This window comes from Lytechinus variegatus, chromosome 5 (assembly GCF_018143015.1).
Source record: "Lytechinus variegatus isolate NC3 chromosome 5, Lvar_3.0, whole genome shotgun sequence".
NCBI classification, from domain to species: domain Eukaryota; kingdom Metazoa; phylum Echinodermata; class Echinoidea; order Temnopleuroida; family Toxopneustidae; genus Lytechinus; species Lytechinus variegatus.
In genome coordinates, this window is record NC_054744.1 from 16,454,475 (window position 1) to 16,473,851 (window position 19,377).

Genomic DNA, 19,377 nt, shown 5'->3' on the forward strand with positions numbered 1-19,377 from the left:
CATAACGTTCAAGGACGTTGGGTGTTCATAATGGCGTCATCTATCGGTATTCATGTACATTTTTATAATTCATATTCAGCTGGTTAGCGGAGCATGCAGAGCGTCCCTTGTATACAATTACGTCTAGTTGGGTTCACGTGCATTTGCTCAGGCGGTTACAACATTTTACACTCCTTAACATTCTGTACAAAAACACAATATTCAAATCAAAGCAACCATTTTAGATGGCGCATATTTGTATTACAGGCTTTTGAACGCTAACAATCCTGAAAGGTCTACATTGTTTGGAAGACAACCCAAGTGAGTTGGAGGGGTGGGGGTAGTGTACACACAATATCGCCTCAAGATAACCACCCCTCACTCTAAAAAATGGAATGTTAACTCAACATTTTGAAAGGTTGGAGGAGTGACAACATTTTCTAAATGTTGCATTTACCACTTTAAATGGTTCTACCCAACACTTAAAATGTTGGATTTAGCTTTATACAAAGTTGGATGTAACATTTGGAAAAGGTTGTCACTCCTCCAACCTTTTAAATGTTGATTTAACATTCCATTTTTTAGAGTGCTCCCTTAATAAGCCTGTTCACGGTTCTAAACAGCGCACGAGCAGAAAAGGGTATTTTGAGATAAACCATGAAGGTGGCTTTCAAAGTCACTGACATATGCATTTGTGATTTGATGAATATTCAAAATATTCATTGTATCACATCCAAGCTGAAGAGTATTAAATAGAGCCTTAATAATCACTGGTATTTGACAGTAGCGTAAACAGTAGTAAAATGTACCAAAGGCAGACAATAAAACAGATTTCAAAACTTTATCCCTGATGTACTATAGTCACCTGGTCTATACAATGACTTTTGTTCTTAGAATGTGAATATTCTACCGGTAAAGCTTACACAACATCTACATTTGAAAATGATAGTGCTTATCCTAATGAAAAATCACAAAGGTCATTTGAGAAAAGTTGATCATGAGCTAACCGTGAACTGGCGTATTAGGCAGTTAGGGCAAGTCAATCATTGCTACGGCTGCAACCCTCGTGCAGGATGAATAATTCACCTGCTCGGTCCGTGGTATCAGGACCGTGAACAACCGCCGGAACGGGAGGGGGGAGGAGCACTCATATAATGGCATGCAGTTTTTTCGGGCGCCCGTAAGCCCCGGGGTACGCCCCCTTTCACGTCTCGCCAGTTGTCCCTTTAGACCAGTTCGTAGTTATTTCATGGACAATATTGGTCAAATGACCTTTCATTTATTTCATTGTGATAGGCAGATTTCAAAGCTAGATATTACGTATGCATGCCTTACATAGCAGGATGAAGAAATTGAATAGACCAGGTGACTAGAATAGCACACCAGTAAATAAAAGGTATTTGTTGTATATCTACTTTTAATGCAGCATGCTGTACAATGTACTTGACAAACTGTGAAATAACAGTCCTTCGTGGACTCATTGCTGCACTTTGTGGATGTGAATGAAGAGCACAATTCAAAAGAATATATGAATAATCAGGACATCAAAGTTGGTGCTTATCTCATTAGATTTTAAACCACCATGTCACTTTCGTAAAAACATAGAGATAATAGGCTACTAATTGGTATACATCTCTACGAGTACAAATGACCTTTTTCTGATCATGCGCAGAATCTTCTGATCATGCTCAGAATGGAACTACGAACTGGCTTTAGCATACCATATGCGGAGGGCTTCTTAAGCCCCTAATTCCATAAGCAACCTCCGTTCTTAAAGGGATGGTCTGGGCTTAAAGAATTTATAGCTTAATAAATAGAGTAGAATTCACTGAGCAAAATGCCGAAAATTTCATTAAAATCGGATAACAAAGTTATTGAATTCTAAATTTTAGCAATATTTTGTGAAAACAGCCATGAATATTCATTAGGTGGGCTGATGATGTCACATCCCCCACTTGTTCTTTTGTATTTTATTATATGAAATTAGGTTTATTCAAATTTTTCCTCCAAGAACTAAAAAAATTAGATTGACAACTGATTTAGTGCATTAGATATTTATTGCTGCAGCTTATTTCATTATAAGGGAGAGATATTATTCACACAAGTATGAAATAATAAAAAAAATATGATTTTATGTAATAACATAACAAAACGGAAAGTGGAGATGTGACATCATGAGCCCACCTAATGAATATTCATGACGACTGTTTTCACATAATATTGCTAAACTTCAAACTTCAATGACTTTATTATTTGTTATCAGATTTTGATGAAATTTTCGACATTTTGCTCAGTGAATTCTACTCTACAGTGCGTATTAAAAAAAGTTTACACTTTGAAAAAGCCCTGGGAATTAAAAAAAATCTACAACATGTGGGCAATTTTTTCACATATAATCTTGGGGTTGGGTCTCATCTATCCAATGAAAGTAAAAGTTTTGACAGAATGTTACATTTGAGTGAGCACTGTCCATTTTTGTAAAGCTCGCAGAAATCTGTTTGCGCAGAAATGCTTGTTTTTCACGCTGTGTCAAGGAGAAAGGGCGAAGTCAAACTTATCCTGCAAAACATTTCTCACACATTTCCCTTGCACTTTTAGTCAATTGAAATAAAACGGATACATTCAAGCATTTTGTAACAATTTTGCCACCCAAATTGAAATTTCAACACTAAGTAAGCACAACCTTTACCCTTTTTGTGCCAGCTGGATCTGAGGATATAACTGAATCTGAACAAAAGTTCATATCAGACATCTCCGGCATTTGTTCACTTAGTTTTTATCATTTAAAGTGGGTTTACATTTCATTTTTCATTTAATAGTTGTTTCTCCACTCTTTTCCCAAACTTGACAATGATTAACAAAATGAAAATCAAGCCTAAGCCATTTCATGTAAATCACAGCTCAGTGTAAAGCAAATATCGTCACGATGGCCTCGGTGTGTGGAGGGAGTGGGTTGGGCGCAATGCACTCTTCGAAGTGTTTTGGGCAAGGAAACAAGTGAAAAGGTAAAAGATATCTTCAAATCAATTTTACTAGCTAAATTCTATGTGTTCTTTATGATTAAGTTCTACTTTTATTCGCATAACTATTTCAAAGTTCTGCGCAAATCATTTTTCACTAACTTTTCAAATGTAAGTGGTGCTCACTCAAGCGGAAATATTTTTCGACAGTTATATCGTCATTTGCTTAAATGGATCTGTACCAATGTGAAAATGTTGAAAAATCTTCATGATATTAAAAATGTATAATTTTACAGGACTATTTCTAAGTGTAAACTTTTTTTGATTCGCTCTGTATATATAAGGATATAAATGTTTTCAGCCCGGACCATCCATTTAAGGCCATGGTTTCAGATTTTGAAGACATACTCCTTTACACCCTTTCAAAATCCGAGAGCTCCCCCAGATTGTCCTAGGAAGGCATTATTTTTAGGGTAAGATGCCAAATGGGGGGGTGTCCTGGAACCGAGAAAAAAAACATAAAAGAGACCTTGCCCTCTGCAAATACAAAATAAAGTACATGGCATGAATGAGAATATAACTAATATGTGAGAAGGTCAGAGATTTAATTTTTAATAGATTTGTCGTTGTTTGCGTGCAGCCCCTCAAAAAAAATATTGTATTTGATTCTTCATGTTTGATTCGGCCGCAGTTACTCCCCCTTTTCGTGTCATGTGTATCTTTCAAGGCTGTTATATTTTCAGTTACATTCCTTCTGTATACCGAAGCATATATTTTGGTGTATTGTTCTGTTTTACTTTTTGTAGTCAAGCACATTTATTATGACTGCTTCATACACATTATGCAAAGTCACGCCGAAATGTGCATTGTAGCGGGTTGAAGCAGTATACCACGCAAAGCCATATGTCGTTATGCACATTTGCTCAAGCGGTGTCATATGGAATTGTGGATTTAACAAAGTGAAGACGTTACGCAAAACAAAATTACCAATGAGTTCAGCTAAAATTAAATCAACAATATTTTATGGCCTTCATAATATTATGTAGGCAATATTATTCTATACTATACTATACTATGTATATCTTTGAAAGCTGTAGTATTAGCTGCAGGCGGTATGAAATAAATGACATTGTCATTATATGGTCTTGGATTATGGATAAAACATTTTAGTGGCGCCTTGTTGTCAATAACAAGAACAAGTTGGTTTATTACTTAACAAGCTATTCACATAAAGCTTTCTTTGATTCACATTCTACAAAATGAACTTTATATATCGAAAAAGAAAAAGAAGAAACATGTTAGGTAGAATTACAGGTATGAGATTGACGCAAGTACGATCATAATTATGTTCAGTAATTATACTATTTATGACTTTATTCAAATCAGTTTCATTTTGGTTTACTTTCGTCCATATCTCACAAACTATGAGACAATAATAACATTCAGTTAAATAAAACAAAATTTAATAATAAGATATACCAATTTCAATGATGCAACGGAGATTCTGATTGTTGATGCAAATAAACGGATGAAAATATTGAGAGAAATTAAGAGAAAATGTAATTATTATTATTCTCCATTGGCAGCACCCCCGGGTATTCTGGAAGTTGTGTAAAAGTGGAAAAAGTGTTTTAAACAAAAATGACCTTCATTTTGTAGGGAAACCCTTTTAACTTTTTTTTATTGCTTTTCAAATTTCTTGCGAACAATTTGACCTCCTTTTTGTATAACCTTATTCCTGTTCTTATGCAAAGCCGGTGTTTTTTTTTTAATATTGTTCTGATTTTATTTTGAATGATGTACAGTGCGTCCCCCAAAATAAAAAAAAAACGAAACCGAGATTTATCGATGATTTATCATAACTTAATCACAAATAAAATAGACAAAATGACCTACCATTTTAAAGCTTAGAATTTCCTCTTTCATCTGAAATTACTTAGATTATTTCTCATTCACGCATGAGTGAGTAAGTACAACAATCTGCAAGTCACAGATACAACATCAATAGTATAGCTACAACAACAGTAACACTAATACCAATAATAAATTTGATATATTGTTTTAGTCGACAAGCGAAGGATTTTTTTCCCTCTTGTTCTCGATGGATCTGGAAAAAAAAGCATCAGGGATCACTAAAAGTTGGTAAATCTAATTTTATAGATATGGTGTAAGGTATACCATAAGGCAGAGCTTCTCAACCTATTGTAACTCGAGGACCACTTGACTCTCATATTGTTTTCGAGGCCCACCTAGCAAAATTTTAAGAAAGCGATATGACTACTTGTCTCGACTCAAAGATAGACAATGATTATAATGAGCATATTAGTGCGTATAATTTTCAGTAGCCCGGCCTTTGAGCCCTTCCTCATAACAACATAACAACGTAATAACAAGAATGCTAAAACCTTCAACATTCGACACACATTGCTTATGGTTTTGCATCTCTGCCAGTCATGATGAACCCAAATTTAATGTATTCAGGGTCATATTTCATTAGTTACATTCAGAGACTTTTCAATTTGTTCCCTCCCTCGCCCTTTTTAAATCGCTTTAAAAAAAGGTCCATTTCGATGAAAGTATGTTTTCGTGAAATTTGAACACAAAGCCCTGAAGCACGTTCGAAACAAACAGTTCAAGAACTAACTGCATTCGCAAGGGTCCGGTAAATTGGCGACAATAACCGAATTCTACACAATATGCATACATGATGAGGTTCACATCAAAGTTAGATCGAAACCATCACAATGTGCATGCATATTGCAACATGCATAAAGCATGCTTTAGCTTTGTTTGATCAAGGAGGTTTTAAATGAGATGCAGTAACAGCAAATAAAATCCCTCCGAACAAGGTTAAAAACCGCCAGCATAAAGTATGCCAGGCATGCACTTTGCTCAACATCTCTTGCAATTGTGTAGACAAATGATTCTCGCATGACCCTGCAGCTATAGGTCTTTATAAAGGGCTACTGTGATGATAATTACTGTTTCGCCGCATCTTGGTCTGGTTACATATGTAGTACATTATTCGGAGGCATGCGAAAATAAACTCTGCAATATGTCCTGAACTATGACTCAAATTTACTCGACTGGGCATGTGCGGGCACTCATCTGGCAAATACAATAATGCATAACAATATTTCACCGACCCATTTGAAATTTTCATTCGCCGCAAACGATCGGAAAAGTGTTAAAATCTGGTTTCAGTAAAGGTAAAATTCTTACTTTTTTCACTAATTAATGATTAATTGATATAATCTGGGCAAATATCTCGGCACTATAGTGATTGGCTATTAGTGTCTTGTCATGCATTCAAATTTCAGTTTGTTTTTTAATATGAAAGATGGAAAATTTACACAAATGGATATTCGTAAAATTTCACTCCTCTGATTTCTTCGCTGAAACTGGCGGCTTCGAAGGCGGACATCAAAAAAGTCCTTAGGCCTACTGCCGTTCTTTCTTTTGTGCTTCTTTAGAAATGAACAGCTGCTTGAATAAATTTGTTGCCTTTTGGAACTCCAGTCATAGAATCTTCTTGATCAAACATAACATATTCGGGCTGTCGGGCAGGTCCAGGTCTGTAAAACATACTATAGTTGTTCCCCCATTTTTTCTTCTTCCTCTGGAGCTTCCAGCGGCCCACCTGGGAGAGCTTCGCGGCCCACCGTTTGAGAAGCACTGCCATAAGGTATACCGAATATCTGTGGTTTGAGCGTTTTGGTCACAACTCAGAGTGGCGACCGACCGACAGTCTGCTCGGGCGCCGCTGAAATTTAGGCATCGCTGAACGATTTTTTTAGAAGTCGAGCGGGCTGTAAAAATACTTAGCGGTGGCCGAGCAGTGCCCGGTCGATATTCATTATTCAAGGCCAAATCTGTGCCCGGGAGGGCCACTTACATTGACGACTGGATACCATGCGCGACCAAAAAAACACGTAAAAAGGATGTCTTTTTCACGATAGGGGCATAGGGCACGTTACGTACGTGATAAGGGTGTCAAAAACACAAAAATAATGAAAAAAAGGGTATCTATTTCGCTATGAAAATTACGTGTTTAGGGTCGAATTTGCGGGGGTGATAAAACAAAATTAAAATGTTTTTTAAAGGATGTCCTTTTTGCCCCAACACTTCGTGTTTAGAGTCGGATTTGTAGGTGTAGAAGGTGGGGTCGTACTAAACCAAATAAGGTAAAGCTGACGACCGAAGGACCCGTAACAATAAAACATTCCTGTTCTTGTTTAGGGGTTCATTTCAGGGAATTTTTGCCAAGAGTATCATTTTGTTTCCAATACTTGTTAAGGGTAGGGTTTCCAGAATATGGAAATTACGTGTTTAGGGTGCTATTCGAGACCCCGTGGTCGCGCATGGTATCCACCCGTGAATGGAAGTGCCCCCCCCCCCCCCGGGAATCTTGTCAAATCGGGGAACTTATCTGTTTGGCGTCCGAGCAGTGATCGGCTGACGACCCACCGAGACCCGGAAGGTCCCCCACCGGCCTACTTTTAGATAATCGCCCGTCCGGCGACCGGCCGATGACCGCTCGACAGCTGTTGATCGAACGTGTTCAATTTTCGACCTAAATCGTTCGACGGCGACCGATCGATTACGTCGGCGCCCGGACGGTGACCAACCGGGCGCCGAGCGTATTTCGGGCGGCAAGTGAAAAGGGAGCAGGCGCCGCCAGAATTTTAACTCCGCGCTAAATTTTGAGCGGCGACCGAGTGATGCCCCCAAATCAGTAGTGCCCGGACGGCCGCCACTCGGTGCCCGGTCGAAATTGGCTGAAAACTTGCCGCTCGGTCGCCGAGCAGGCTAACATAAACGTGTATATGAGAAGGGGCTAATCCGATTTGATAGAGAAGTTTATTTAAGAGAGCTTTAGTTCATGAAATAATACTGTTGACTAAACATGTTTGAAAGCTCTGTATAATAATTTGATTTTTTCAAACCCATTTGAGCTTACATCTTTTTTTATTCAATTTTACGCTCATCTGTTACTTATTACTAGTATGTTGTATGAAAGTGAACTTAAACAATAAAGTTCGATAATAGATATTTTTTTAGTTTTACATGAAAAGATTAACATATCTTGTTATACATGCATATTTTCAATACAAGAATACAAAAAAACAGTTTGCATATTTTACTGAAAATTTGTGCTTGGTTTCATATCAAGTTATATTGAAAACCCGTAACAGCTTCAGCTTTCTTTTGGAGGGGGCGGGTGGTACGTTTCAAAATGATTCTCTTCGACACAATACTGAAAGTAGAATATGTCAACATTTGTCTCCTCGAAATTTGACAAGCAAAAATTTCATCAGTTAAAAAAGGTCGGCATTTTCATTTTTTTAGTTTTCACGTTTTCCCGGGGGGGGGGGGGGTCGCCAGATTGGTTTCCTGCGGCACGGAGTATTGTGGTATCCACATTCATGACAATGGAATGTATCTGTCCAGAACGAGTTTTGCTCACAGCGCCATCTATAGTCTATTTGCAAAATATCTCTTTCCCAAATCCCTGATAATAACATACCAGTGAGTGAAGATCATTTTCTAAATGACAAAAATGTTTGATATTTCTACCCAGTGAGGTGTAACGAGGTATAAATTTAACATGTTGACAATTGATAAACTAAAAGAAAAAGAAATTGAATCCGGTTTGAATACATTCCTTGTTGCTGAGTCTGGTGAAGTTTCAAGTTCCCGTAAACAATTTTGCCTAAAAGGATGATTAAATTCTATATATATTTTACCAAAGAATCTCCTTTCTACCTCCTTCAATTAGATTGCTCGTAAGGTTTTCCTTTGGAGTTATGATATTGATTGACAGATGAAAATATATAATAGACCATTATGACTCTGTTCAAATATAGGCCTACAGAAGCAACTCAGAGTTTAGCATATAGAGAAAACAGCTTCAATTAGAGAGGGCAATGACTGGTGCCTGGAACAGTCTTCCTTTTGCTTTTACAGTAGTCTCAAAATATACATCTACATCTTTCAAAAATAATATTGGACAAGGTTGGATTGGTTGGAAGATAGAATGTAGAAAGTTAGTGTGTGTTGAAGAGAGAGAAAGAGAGGGGGAAGGGAGGGGGAGAGGGTGGGTAGGGAGCGAAGAGAAAGCGCGAGAGAACGTGAAAGATAGTTAGAAGGGGGTTGACCGGGGTATGAACAAAAGATGAAAGAAAGATGGAGATGAGAGATAAGTTATGGCACTGCCTCACAATGTCAACTGAAAGCATTTTGACTGATAGATAAAAGCGAATGAAAATCATCTTTAAGATAAGGGTTGATTGAGGGCGCTATATTCTGTTGACTTTCTCGATCTACCTCTCGGGGGTGATCCCCCAAAGGAACTCTTGGACCTGACAGAGGAAACACAAGGCTACTTTAATCTCTCCATTGAAACCACAAGTAAGAGTTTAATATACTCTACCTTTCTGAGTTCCTTTAAGAACGAAATTATCACTACCCTTCTAAGTACTCAGAATGACATCCCCTTCTGCTGATCTTGTTATTAACTAGAATACGACTTTGTGTTAAGGCACGGTTATACGGGCAACTTAAATATATGATAAGTCGGTGTATAAAGGAACCGGTGATTCTTTGAATAGGAAGGTGGTCGGGTGATGCGGTGAAGCGTGTGTTTTTAACATCCTACTGGAGGGTTTTATTGAGATGTTGAATGCGGACAGGGTTTAACAGAAGTTAATGACGGCGCCGCGGCGATGTGCGTTGCCCTATTAAAATAGCATCTTCTTCATTCGATACGACGAACGCGAAGACGTCGAGATGCGGTTTTGGGACTCGTAGAAAACGGCAGCTTCGGGATAAGTACTTCTTCTCATCGACTGTCTCATCGCTTGCACCCCGGAGCGGTGTTTGGATACAGAAACTAATACGTGTTTAAACACCCGAGAAAATCCTGCTGGTTGAGGTCGTGTAACATTGAGATACCTCGAGGAGTTTCCAGTGCCATCCCCCGTCAGATAGACGTGTCGAAATCTGACTGTTTGTCTAAGACTTGCTTGGCAAGCTGAAGTTTACCCGGGTCTCGACCTCTGTCTCGCATTGTCATCTCTGCCGCTCGGCTCGGTCAAAGTCACGCCAGAGGTGCGCTGGGTATTTAAACGGAGCGCCTGTCCCTTTTCCTACTCGCAATGTCAATTTACAAGTCTCTCCTGTGATTTATTAACTTTGTTTGTATTCATCTATTTTTTTGATTGAGTGACGTTACAGCATTCCTATTTTAGTCAATAGGCCTGCCTCCGTGGTGTGAAAATTGCCCTCTTTAAATACAATAGCGTCTAAGTCAATTTGACAGAAAGAAAACCGACAATTCCTTGGTGCGTTCACCTTATTTCTAGGACTGGTATTTTTCTACTCGGAGATTGACAAATACGAGTTCTCATTTTCTTCTCCCTTCACTCTCACTCTCTCTCTCTACAGTGTGTATTTGTTTTCATGGTAAATATAATTCAATTCAACATTGCTAAACTATTGCTTTGCAAACATTCATGAGAGGCAATTATGACAGGAATTCCATCTTCATGCTTTCATTAATTTCCAATTTTCGGGTGAGAATGAGGAGGTGAAAGGATCAGCTACGTGACATTGCCAAAGAACTCCTTGTTTAAAACCCCCTATCATATCACATCATCTTGAAATCGATATGGATTACATACACCATCCTTTTATTACTGACGTGCAAGAAGCAACTCGTGAATTTATTGGTATCAGAGGAGTTAAGAAACAACGTAACATCATCCTAGACTGACGGAGATCGCGTGTTTTGAACCTTCTTCGGCAGTTCAGTTTGATGAGAAAAAATCTGAGTATACTTTTGTTAAGAAATTGAGAAAGAGGACCGTGGACCAGGAAAGTTAAAAGGGAAAGAAGGAGAACAGCAAAGAATGAGAAAGATTGACAGAACGACTGATGAACAAGGAGAAACAGCAATTGCACCTTAGTGGATTAACGGTGTAGGAAACAGAAAGAAACAGACTTTGAAGAGAAGAAAATATTGCAAATGCCCAAAGTGGAATAATCGCGTTCAAGAGAACACTCTAGTGGAGAATCCTAAATTAATCGAAATGGATGTGTATTCAACAGGGACTCTTCTTATCTGGCTCCTACAAATATTTGTCCTGGAAACTTGGTAAGTTGTGGATATTTCCTTTGTTGTTCTTGACTTGACATAACCGTTTAGAAGAGGTCAGAAATGGCTTTAATAGTTTGCTCAATTGAATATACTCCTCGTTGATAAAAATCATTAAAATTGTCATGTTTGATGTTCAGTTTTTTTTATTGCAAAATATTGATATTACTTTGTTAGAACTAGTCATGGATCGAACAGTAATCATGATGAGAATCATAATCCTTAATTTTTCCAATGTAGAAGAGGACGAATGAACACCGATGGTTTAATAATTGAGTGGTACGTTAGTCCTAAAAGTTAAATGAATTACCTTTCGAGCTCAAGCCAATGATAATCACATGGGTAAGCAAATTGCTATTTAGACAAAATAAAACGTATTACTCAAGTAGTTTGAAACATTAAAACATGTCATTGTGATTTCGTTTGCATTCTAAGATACGGTGCGACTGATGAAATTACTTAAAATTATAATCGTGAACCGATGGAAGAAAAAAGTATCTCATAATTATCATAAAATAATACTTAATATTTAGTTCCTTTCTGCTTACACAAAAGGTATCCTAGGTTGTTTATTGTAAATATGCTGGCATTAAACCGATAAAGTATATTTGCTTGGAAAAAAATAAGGAGGGTACTTCAACTTTGAAAGTTTTTCCGTTGATCCTTTCAAAATGTTGAAAAATATAAACATTTAGGCTAATCTCTTATATTCAAATGATTCAATTCATTTTCTAAGAACAGTTACCTCGCATTTACACAAGAATCATACATGTATAAAATAAAACGCAGTAAATTGAACTGATTCTTACTTGTATTTTAATCAAAAATTGTCTTTCCCTATAGTTTTTGTCAATGGAACAAATCATTGGTATTAGCTTACCTAGTGATGGACTAGTTATGGGTTTTGTGTGAGCTTGTAGAACTCAAGCATGAGCCAACTTTCAACTGGACGACTGACGAAAGGCGTCGAGATGGTCCACTGTGATCATTATTGGCCTAAAATCATCAGATGAGGTTGACGAAAACTTATGGATAATACGATCTTACTGCAGGATATGATTAAGATCAAATAAATAATAGCGTTTATGACTTTATTATAAGATGAATATGTTCATAATTTTGAAGTATATGATCCAGGTTTGTTTTTATCAATCTTAATGTTACAGTTTTATGCTTCAGCCACATCAACGGAACCTATTCCAAACTGACCGATATAGTCCCAATCGAAATAATGTGATAGCTTCGATTGGTCTGGATTAGGTTTCGTTTGTGTAACTGTAATGTAATTGAATTAAATCTCCTTACAAAATAAGCTCCTTGCTTCTTTATAGAACCCGCTCATTCTGAGCTTTACCATAATTTGATCGGCTGTCTCCTAGCATTGCAATATCACAGGCAGAAGCCGAATGACTGAAAATAAAAGTTTTCTCGGTAATAGGCATTTACGAGCTGAAAATGCAATTGAAGGATGTTCCAAACAAAACGCTTTCAGCGCGTAAATCTTCTGCTTATTGGACGTAGGGTTTGCCATAATTCATATTGCTTGAGAATCGCTGATCTTGTTTCGCATTGAACTTCTTGATGATGAAGTCATAGGCCGGGAATTGTGGGGAATGCTATATACACTAACTCTTTTACGGTGATGTAGCTGTTGGTATAGTCTCATTGATCCTTCTCGGAGTCCAACTTGAATAAATGTTGATCGCAAATCCACCATCTTGGTAGTAACAGTCATGACGATGGCGATATGTGTTGTCAATGTTATTATAATTGATAAAAAGATTTAAGCCTATCATAATATTGTTCATTGATTTCCTGGATGGAGGATAAATATTGATTTTTTCCACGGGTCGGGTGGCAAGTTTCATCCTCTTCACCATTTTTTCTCGTGTATTTTATTGTGATTCATGATTACGTCTGGAAGTATATAGATAAATTATTGTGCAATCGACTGCAATGCATTCCATTTTCATTTCCCAGAGTATTTTTCCATCAGTTTGATTGCAGTTTATGGATTCTTTTGAAAATGAATTGATTCTACCTGTTATTGCATCTTACTAATCACTTGAAAAGGAACATATTTGTAAATGAATTAATTTTTTTTTTCTATATAAAGAAAAATCAAGCTTCACAAAAGCCTGTTAAATTGGTCTAATCATGAACCCTACCACAAATGGTCTAATATATACGAGTTAGTTTTATTTCCAGGGGCCCGTTGCAGAAAGAGGTGTAATCAATCGCGACCCTAAAAATCATGTGCAACTTGATTTTCAACCAATCAACAGCGCGCATTTGGGACTTGCCATTGATTATGGCTTGCGTTTAAACGCAACTCTTTCTGCAACGGACCCCTGGTCGCCTGATGCCATTCTAAAGCATAATTGGCGTACTATTAAATCTGCTTGATAGCCATTTGGTCCAAGCATCATCAGTAATTGTTTGTCAAATATGAATTGGACTTTGGTTATCTTTCTCACTTGGTTGACAAACGCGATGACGTCTAGATGCAGTTTATCTAAAGCTCAAATGGTTTCATCTACTTTGTTGTCCAATCGTTAGTTTGATGACCACCGAACACAATAGACATATGAATAAGAAGTGTTGTACAACCTCAGGAGTGTATACGCATTATTTTACGATTTTATCTGTCTCTTTGTGTTTCGGTACGCGTATCTCAATTATTTGTTTTATCAAACACGAATCATTATTCGTTAAATATGTTTTAAACGGCAAACGCTCAACCTCATACATCAGGGGCCCGTTGCAGAAAGAGTTGCAATCAATCGCAACTCTAAAAATCATGCGCAAGTCCCAAATGCGCGTTGTTGATTGGTCGAAAATCAAATTTCGCATGATTTTTAGAGTTACGATTGATTGCAAGTCTTTCTGCAACGGGCCCCAGGAGACCCTATTATAGGTGAATTCTGCCAATCGACCCAAATGAAAATGTGACGAAATGTTAAACTGGCTAAAACGAAGCAACTAGCTCAATTGGATGAAGTGGCCTTAAACCAAATAAGATTGTGTATCATTTAGACCAAGTGGACCGACAACAAGCATGAATTCACCGTCTTGGAATAAGACAGCCTGCGCGGTTGGTGCAGGAGGTAATCGTCCCGTGTATTTATAAACCTCACCACTCATGACATTTTAATTTAAGGAGATACTGAGATGTATGTATACATTTCGCAACCACCAGGATTTATGGGTATCGAACGTGTCTGATTACTGGGTTGGTTGAGAGCTGATACTACCAAATATTCCAGGGAATGAAAAAAATTGAAAAGATCGCCAACATTGGGAAGGTAATCCGACATCTAAGAAGAGCCTCCCAGCATCAATTTAAAAAAAAGGGGGAAAAAAGAAGAAGTTATTTAGTATTTTCATGTTTTTACTATGTCTCCGCGGTGAATTCATCCAAGAAATACATGATTAACAGTTGGACTAACTTTAATACTCAATTACCATGGTAACGGTATATTGTGCAACCAATCTGCTATTGATGCGATGTTATCATGGAGATATCCTCAATGGTACCTTATTATCAGCAATAGTTACAGAACATTCGCTTGAGTCCCTTTGAATCAGGAGTTCTTCAATCATAGATATAGCCTAAAGCAGATTCTGGTCAGTAACTGTTTGAATTTTAAGAGACGGAAGGACGTTTATAGTCATGAACAGCATATTCATGAAGATTTTATTTCAATGGTATATCGTATTTCCATTTTCTCCTTTGTCACTGTTTGTGGTTCTGTGGTAGAGTACCTGCCTTGTGGATGGGAAGTCGTTAGTCCAAATGGGTCGAGCTGTACCATTCGTACCTTCTTCCTTATGCGTATTTGAAAGCTCAATTAAATATTACATACCTGCTGACAGACAAAGAAGTTACCCGCAGAAATTAGAGTCATCATAATGTCGTATGTTCTTTAGTAGAATTTATGGATATGGCTTAATGCATTCCATAAACGATACTCTTTCAGTACCTATTATCATAATTCTGGGACTTCGGACACTCTTAACCTATGGTTTATGTACTATAATGTTATGTATTTCGCAACATTATATTGTACCATGGAGCTATAAAACACAGATTGTCCCTTCTTGTCTTGCATAACGTTCAATTGCGATATATAGAGTTGCTATTTTATTTGTGTAAGCCACGAATCTTGGGGGAATTGTGATAAAATAGGCAAATAACAAAACGCAAAGGCAAACGATACCATTCGAAAGAGCCGAAAAGGAACTCCAGCATACCTAGAAATATTTTTTCTGATGGCAGTATAATTACCTAGATCCACTCCATTACTGTTGTGTCAGTATCACTACAATCTCGTCACAACTAAATTTAGGCAAGTCAACATAGCCGAAATGCTCAGAATAGGCCTATGTCAAACCGTAAAACGTATGCCGTCGGTTCCCCCTGCTTTCTGTAGTCTCGCCTGACGATAAAACGTGCAGACATTTCGATTTACAAAGGGGACAAAACAAAAATGGTATTATGACTGAATTATGTGAAGGGGCAGCCGAGAAACGGTTATGAATTCCCGTTGTCTCAGAACGATGGGGGCTTTGTCCCAGCAATTAGCAAGACAATCGCTCACGCTGGATTCCCGCGAGAAACCCGGTGAGGGGTCCTATGAGTGGATGGGGGCGCAGGTATGTTAAGATGGTTTGCTGGGAGGGGGTGTTATTAGTATGTAGTTGTATGTGTTGTTCCCAGTGTTATTGAATCACCAAGCTCCATGTTTGATCCATGTTTTGGCGAAAAAAGCTCATACAGTCTTGAATTACCATTTAGTAATTCTGTCTTTTATCAAGACTATATACTTGGTTTCACCGTCGAGGTCTGCACTCATCTTGTTTAGGTAAAGTTCTAGACGCTTGTCGTTCTGTCGTTTGGGCATTCAGTTCGACCCACCAAAAGCTCAACACAAATCCGTATCGTAGCAAGTCGAAGTCACACAAAATAAAAAGTTTACGAAAAAAAAATATTAGGCCTACTCTAATAACTTCGACAAACTTTTCAGAAATTCAATACACCCTGAATGTGTCATTCATTTGAACTTGCAAAAAAAATACCCTCGTCATCAAGGTTTTGTGGGCGTGGCCCTCATCCTTTACCCTAAAATACTGCAGTACATCTACCTGACCATTTCGCATTTCAGAAGGTAGCATCTGGAAATCACGAACCGAGCAACATCTATTTCAGTAGTTCCATAGATTATCTTCCCCCTTCTCATCTAATCATTAACCTATTCTTTGTTTTTGTCATTAACCTAATGTCCTTTGACAAATGTGTCATTACATTCCCATCCACTTTTCTGCATTCTAACGAAATCAGTTTGCTTAGTGGATCTTGAATCTTAAAATGTTCTCGTGTGTTCCTTTCTATTTTCAGATGAATTGCTCTTAGAATAAATTTCTGAAACCATATCTTGCTAAAAAAAATTTGCTGGTGGCGTTCTTTTGGGGGGATTCCAATGCATTTATTTTATATAAAGTTGAACTTGAAATTCGTATGGTGGATGAAAGATGAAAATAAGCCCAACCCGACTGGTATTGAAAGACATGACGAGTCCGATTTAGTCTCCCCGAAGATTTTCATGGTCGAAATGATAAATACTTTGAGCTCCGTTTGAGCAGGAGATCCATCAAATTGGATTACGTAAATATTCCAATCGTTTTGGATGGATTATAACATAACCCAATTATGTGCAAGTCAAGATGGGACATTGAATATATAGGCTATATGTAACGTGAAATAATGTGGCATATTACTGCTTCTCAAACAATCCTGGCTGCTTCGTTTAGCTAAGAACACCCATGGTGTTCAATTGTTTTACGAAGTTTTTCGTGTGTGCAGCACACACGAAAAACCGTTGTCATCACTTAGGCATTTCAAAAACCGTTGTCATCACTTAGGCATTTCAAAATGGTATTGAAGAAATACAGTAAAAAAAAAAGGAAACAATTCTGTCAAATATTTAATATGTAGATGTTGATTAATCTTGCTTTGAAGAAAGATCATCAAAGGCATAATTCTTTTTTTTTTGTTGGTAAATCACCACTTAATTGGTGGGGAATATTTCTCTAAAAAACATACATTTCCAAACAGCTAATTTCAGCCAGTGGACGTTTGGGGGCAAATTCAACATGTGGAACCAAGCATCACCGACTAATATTTGTCATTTTTTAATGAAACACTTATACCGCTCAACACAAACAAGAATAATTAAGCAAGGAGACGAATTATGTGTGGGAACGTTACCAGTCAGATTTTGTTCTAACATCACGTCAAAATAACGAAAAAAAAGAAAGGGAAAGAGGGAGAGACAGGAGGGGATTTAGCGGAGAAGAGATATCGACATAAAGGGGCATAGAGTGAAATAAATGTAAAGAACTGGAAAAAAAGTAGACAGAATACAAGAGTGAGGTCTTGAAGTCTGTTATAATGTGAGATTGATTCTAGTCTGTATTCATAACCTAGATCGGGAGCTTAACAATGTCTCCGGTAGAGGCTCTCGAGATTCATGTTTGTAAATGAGACTTTTTTCAAATAAAACATGGCAGACATTTCAATTTCTTCATTCTTCAAAACTCTTGCGACGGGTGCGTCGAGTCTTGATTATAGTCGTGGCTGATCTAATCCGAATGTACACTTTAATTAATGAAAACGAACGAACATTCTTTTTATTGTTAGCGTAACATGACTAAATCACCGGTTGCGTGTGTTTCTCAAGAACGGTGGATCAAGGGAATAGTAAAAGAACATTAAGATGGTTGTCCAACACTGACGCCACGTAATCGATTATAACTAACAAAGTTATTTTTTTTTTATTGTTTGATTGATCTCTCCAAATAATGTGTCTGCCTTTATTTTTTTATAAGCACGGTGAATTTCTATTTCATTTAATTTTATTTGTCAATATGACTTCTCCAGGAAAAAGGGCTAAATCCTTTCTGTGTGTTCGTGTCAGTCTGTCCCTTTACATACCCAACATTACCCCTAATATCGGTATATTAGTAATCAGACATAAGAACTGGACAAAGTTGGAATGTGGCGAACGTGTCGATAGCAATTGGATGATAATAATTATCTTATTTCGATATTCTACTTTCTTTGATTCTCTTTTATTTTCTGTCGTCTTCGTCATGTTGGTAGAGAATGGGAACTCTGATTAATGTTGTACCAATAACCGCACCATGGCTCGAACCGAGGACCATTTATCCTCACTCCACATAACCCATATAGACCACGGTACCTCTGAACAATGCTATAGTTATCATTGATCCTGAATCCTGACAGCAACGATTGTTGATAAAGTAATCGTCTACGATTAAAAAAAAATTAATGAAATTCAGCTAATTTCAAGACGTACAGTATGAGCTATCCGGCTCAGTAATGGTCATGATTACTGTTCCAAAACATCGGAATATTGATATCAACTTTCATTTTAGTTCTTAGGAGGGGTGATATTCAAAAGTATGCCTGTACAATGATAAATGAAGTTTTAGAAGCGCTCTGATTTTTCATGTGAGCGGAGAGGTGCCAACGCAAAGAGATATTCCTAGTCACTTCCGTCGTTTTTTTTTGTCCCAGGTAGCGAATTTCATGAAGATTATCTTCGTCAGACGTATATATAGGCTTTCTATATCTTTTAATAGTCGTTATATCAATGTGGGTTTTGTAAATTGGTCTCGACATCCTTGTCAAGAGGACTATTACGAGGACCATACTAGACCGGAACAAAAGGAAGTCGAACTGAATGAAAGATCAAATAAAAGAAAATAGGGAGAAAATTGCCGAGCAGGAGCTTTACCTTTCCCATTTATCACAGGATTGTATACAGTGTATACACGGCAAGGTTGCTGTCGTATTGTCGTCCAAATACCTTCTGAACAACACACCGAAGCCATTCTTTTCGCTTGGAGAGCATTATAGACCTTTACTGTCTATAGGCTTTATTTGGCTTGATCTGTTGTTTGTTGTAATCTGATATTACGAGATTTGAGGTCTTGATTGTCATGTGAAGCAGAGCGACTCTTTGCCACAAGACTGTGTATTGATAGATGTTCCTGCTTTTGGCCATCCCGCCTCAGCTGAAATTTGGACCAAATTAATTACAATTCTCTCATGTGCATCCCCAAATCCCCGAAACAAAGTGGGAAATAGGCCCTGATCATCAGCTAATCCAGAAGCTTCATTAGCGATTAGTTACAGACCAGCTAGGAAGAAAAGAGAAAGTACAGAATTTCCTTGGGCCACTTTGCCAGCCTTGCTTT

General features: G+C 37.6%; 1 protein-coding gene across 1 annotated transcript in view; it reads left to right on the forward strand.

Moving 5' to 3' along the window:
- The first annotated feature begins 9,341 nt into the window (after positions 1–9,341).
- LOC121415575 (protein Wnt-1-like) overlaps positions 9,342–19,377 on the forward strand; it is a 63,042-nt gene continuing 53,006 nt past the window's right edge. The window contains exon 1 of the mRNA XM_041608839.1: positions 9,342–11,094. Within this exon, the coding sequence (XP_041464773.1) occupies positions 11,030–11,094 (65 nt within the window). The 5' untranslated portion in view covers positions 9,342–11,029. The remainder of the gene's footprint in view (positions 11,095–19,377) is intronic.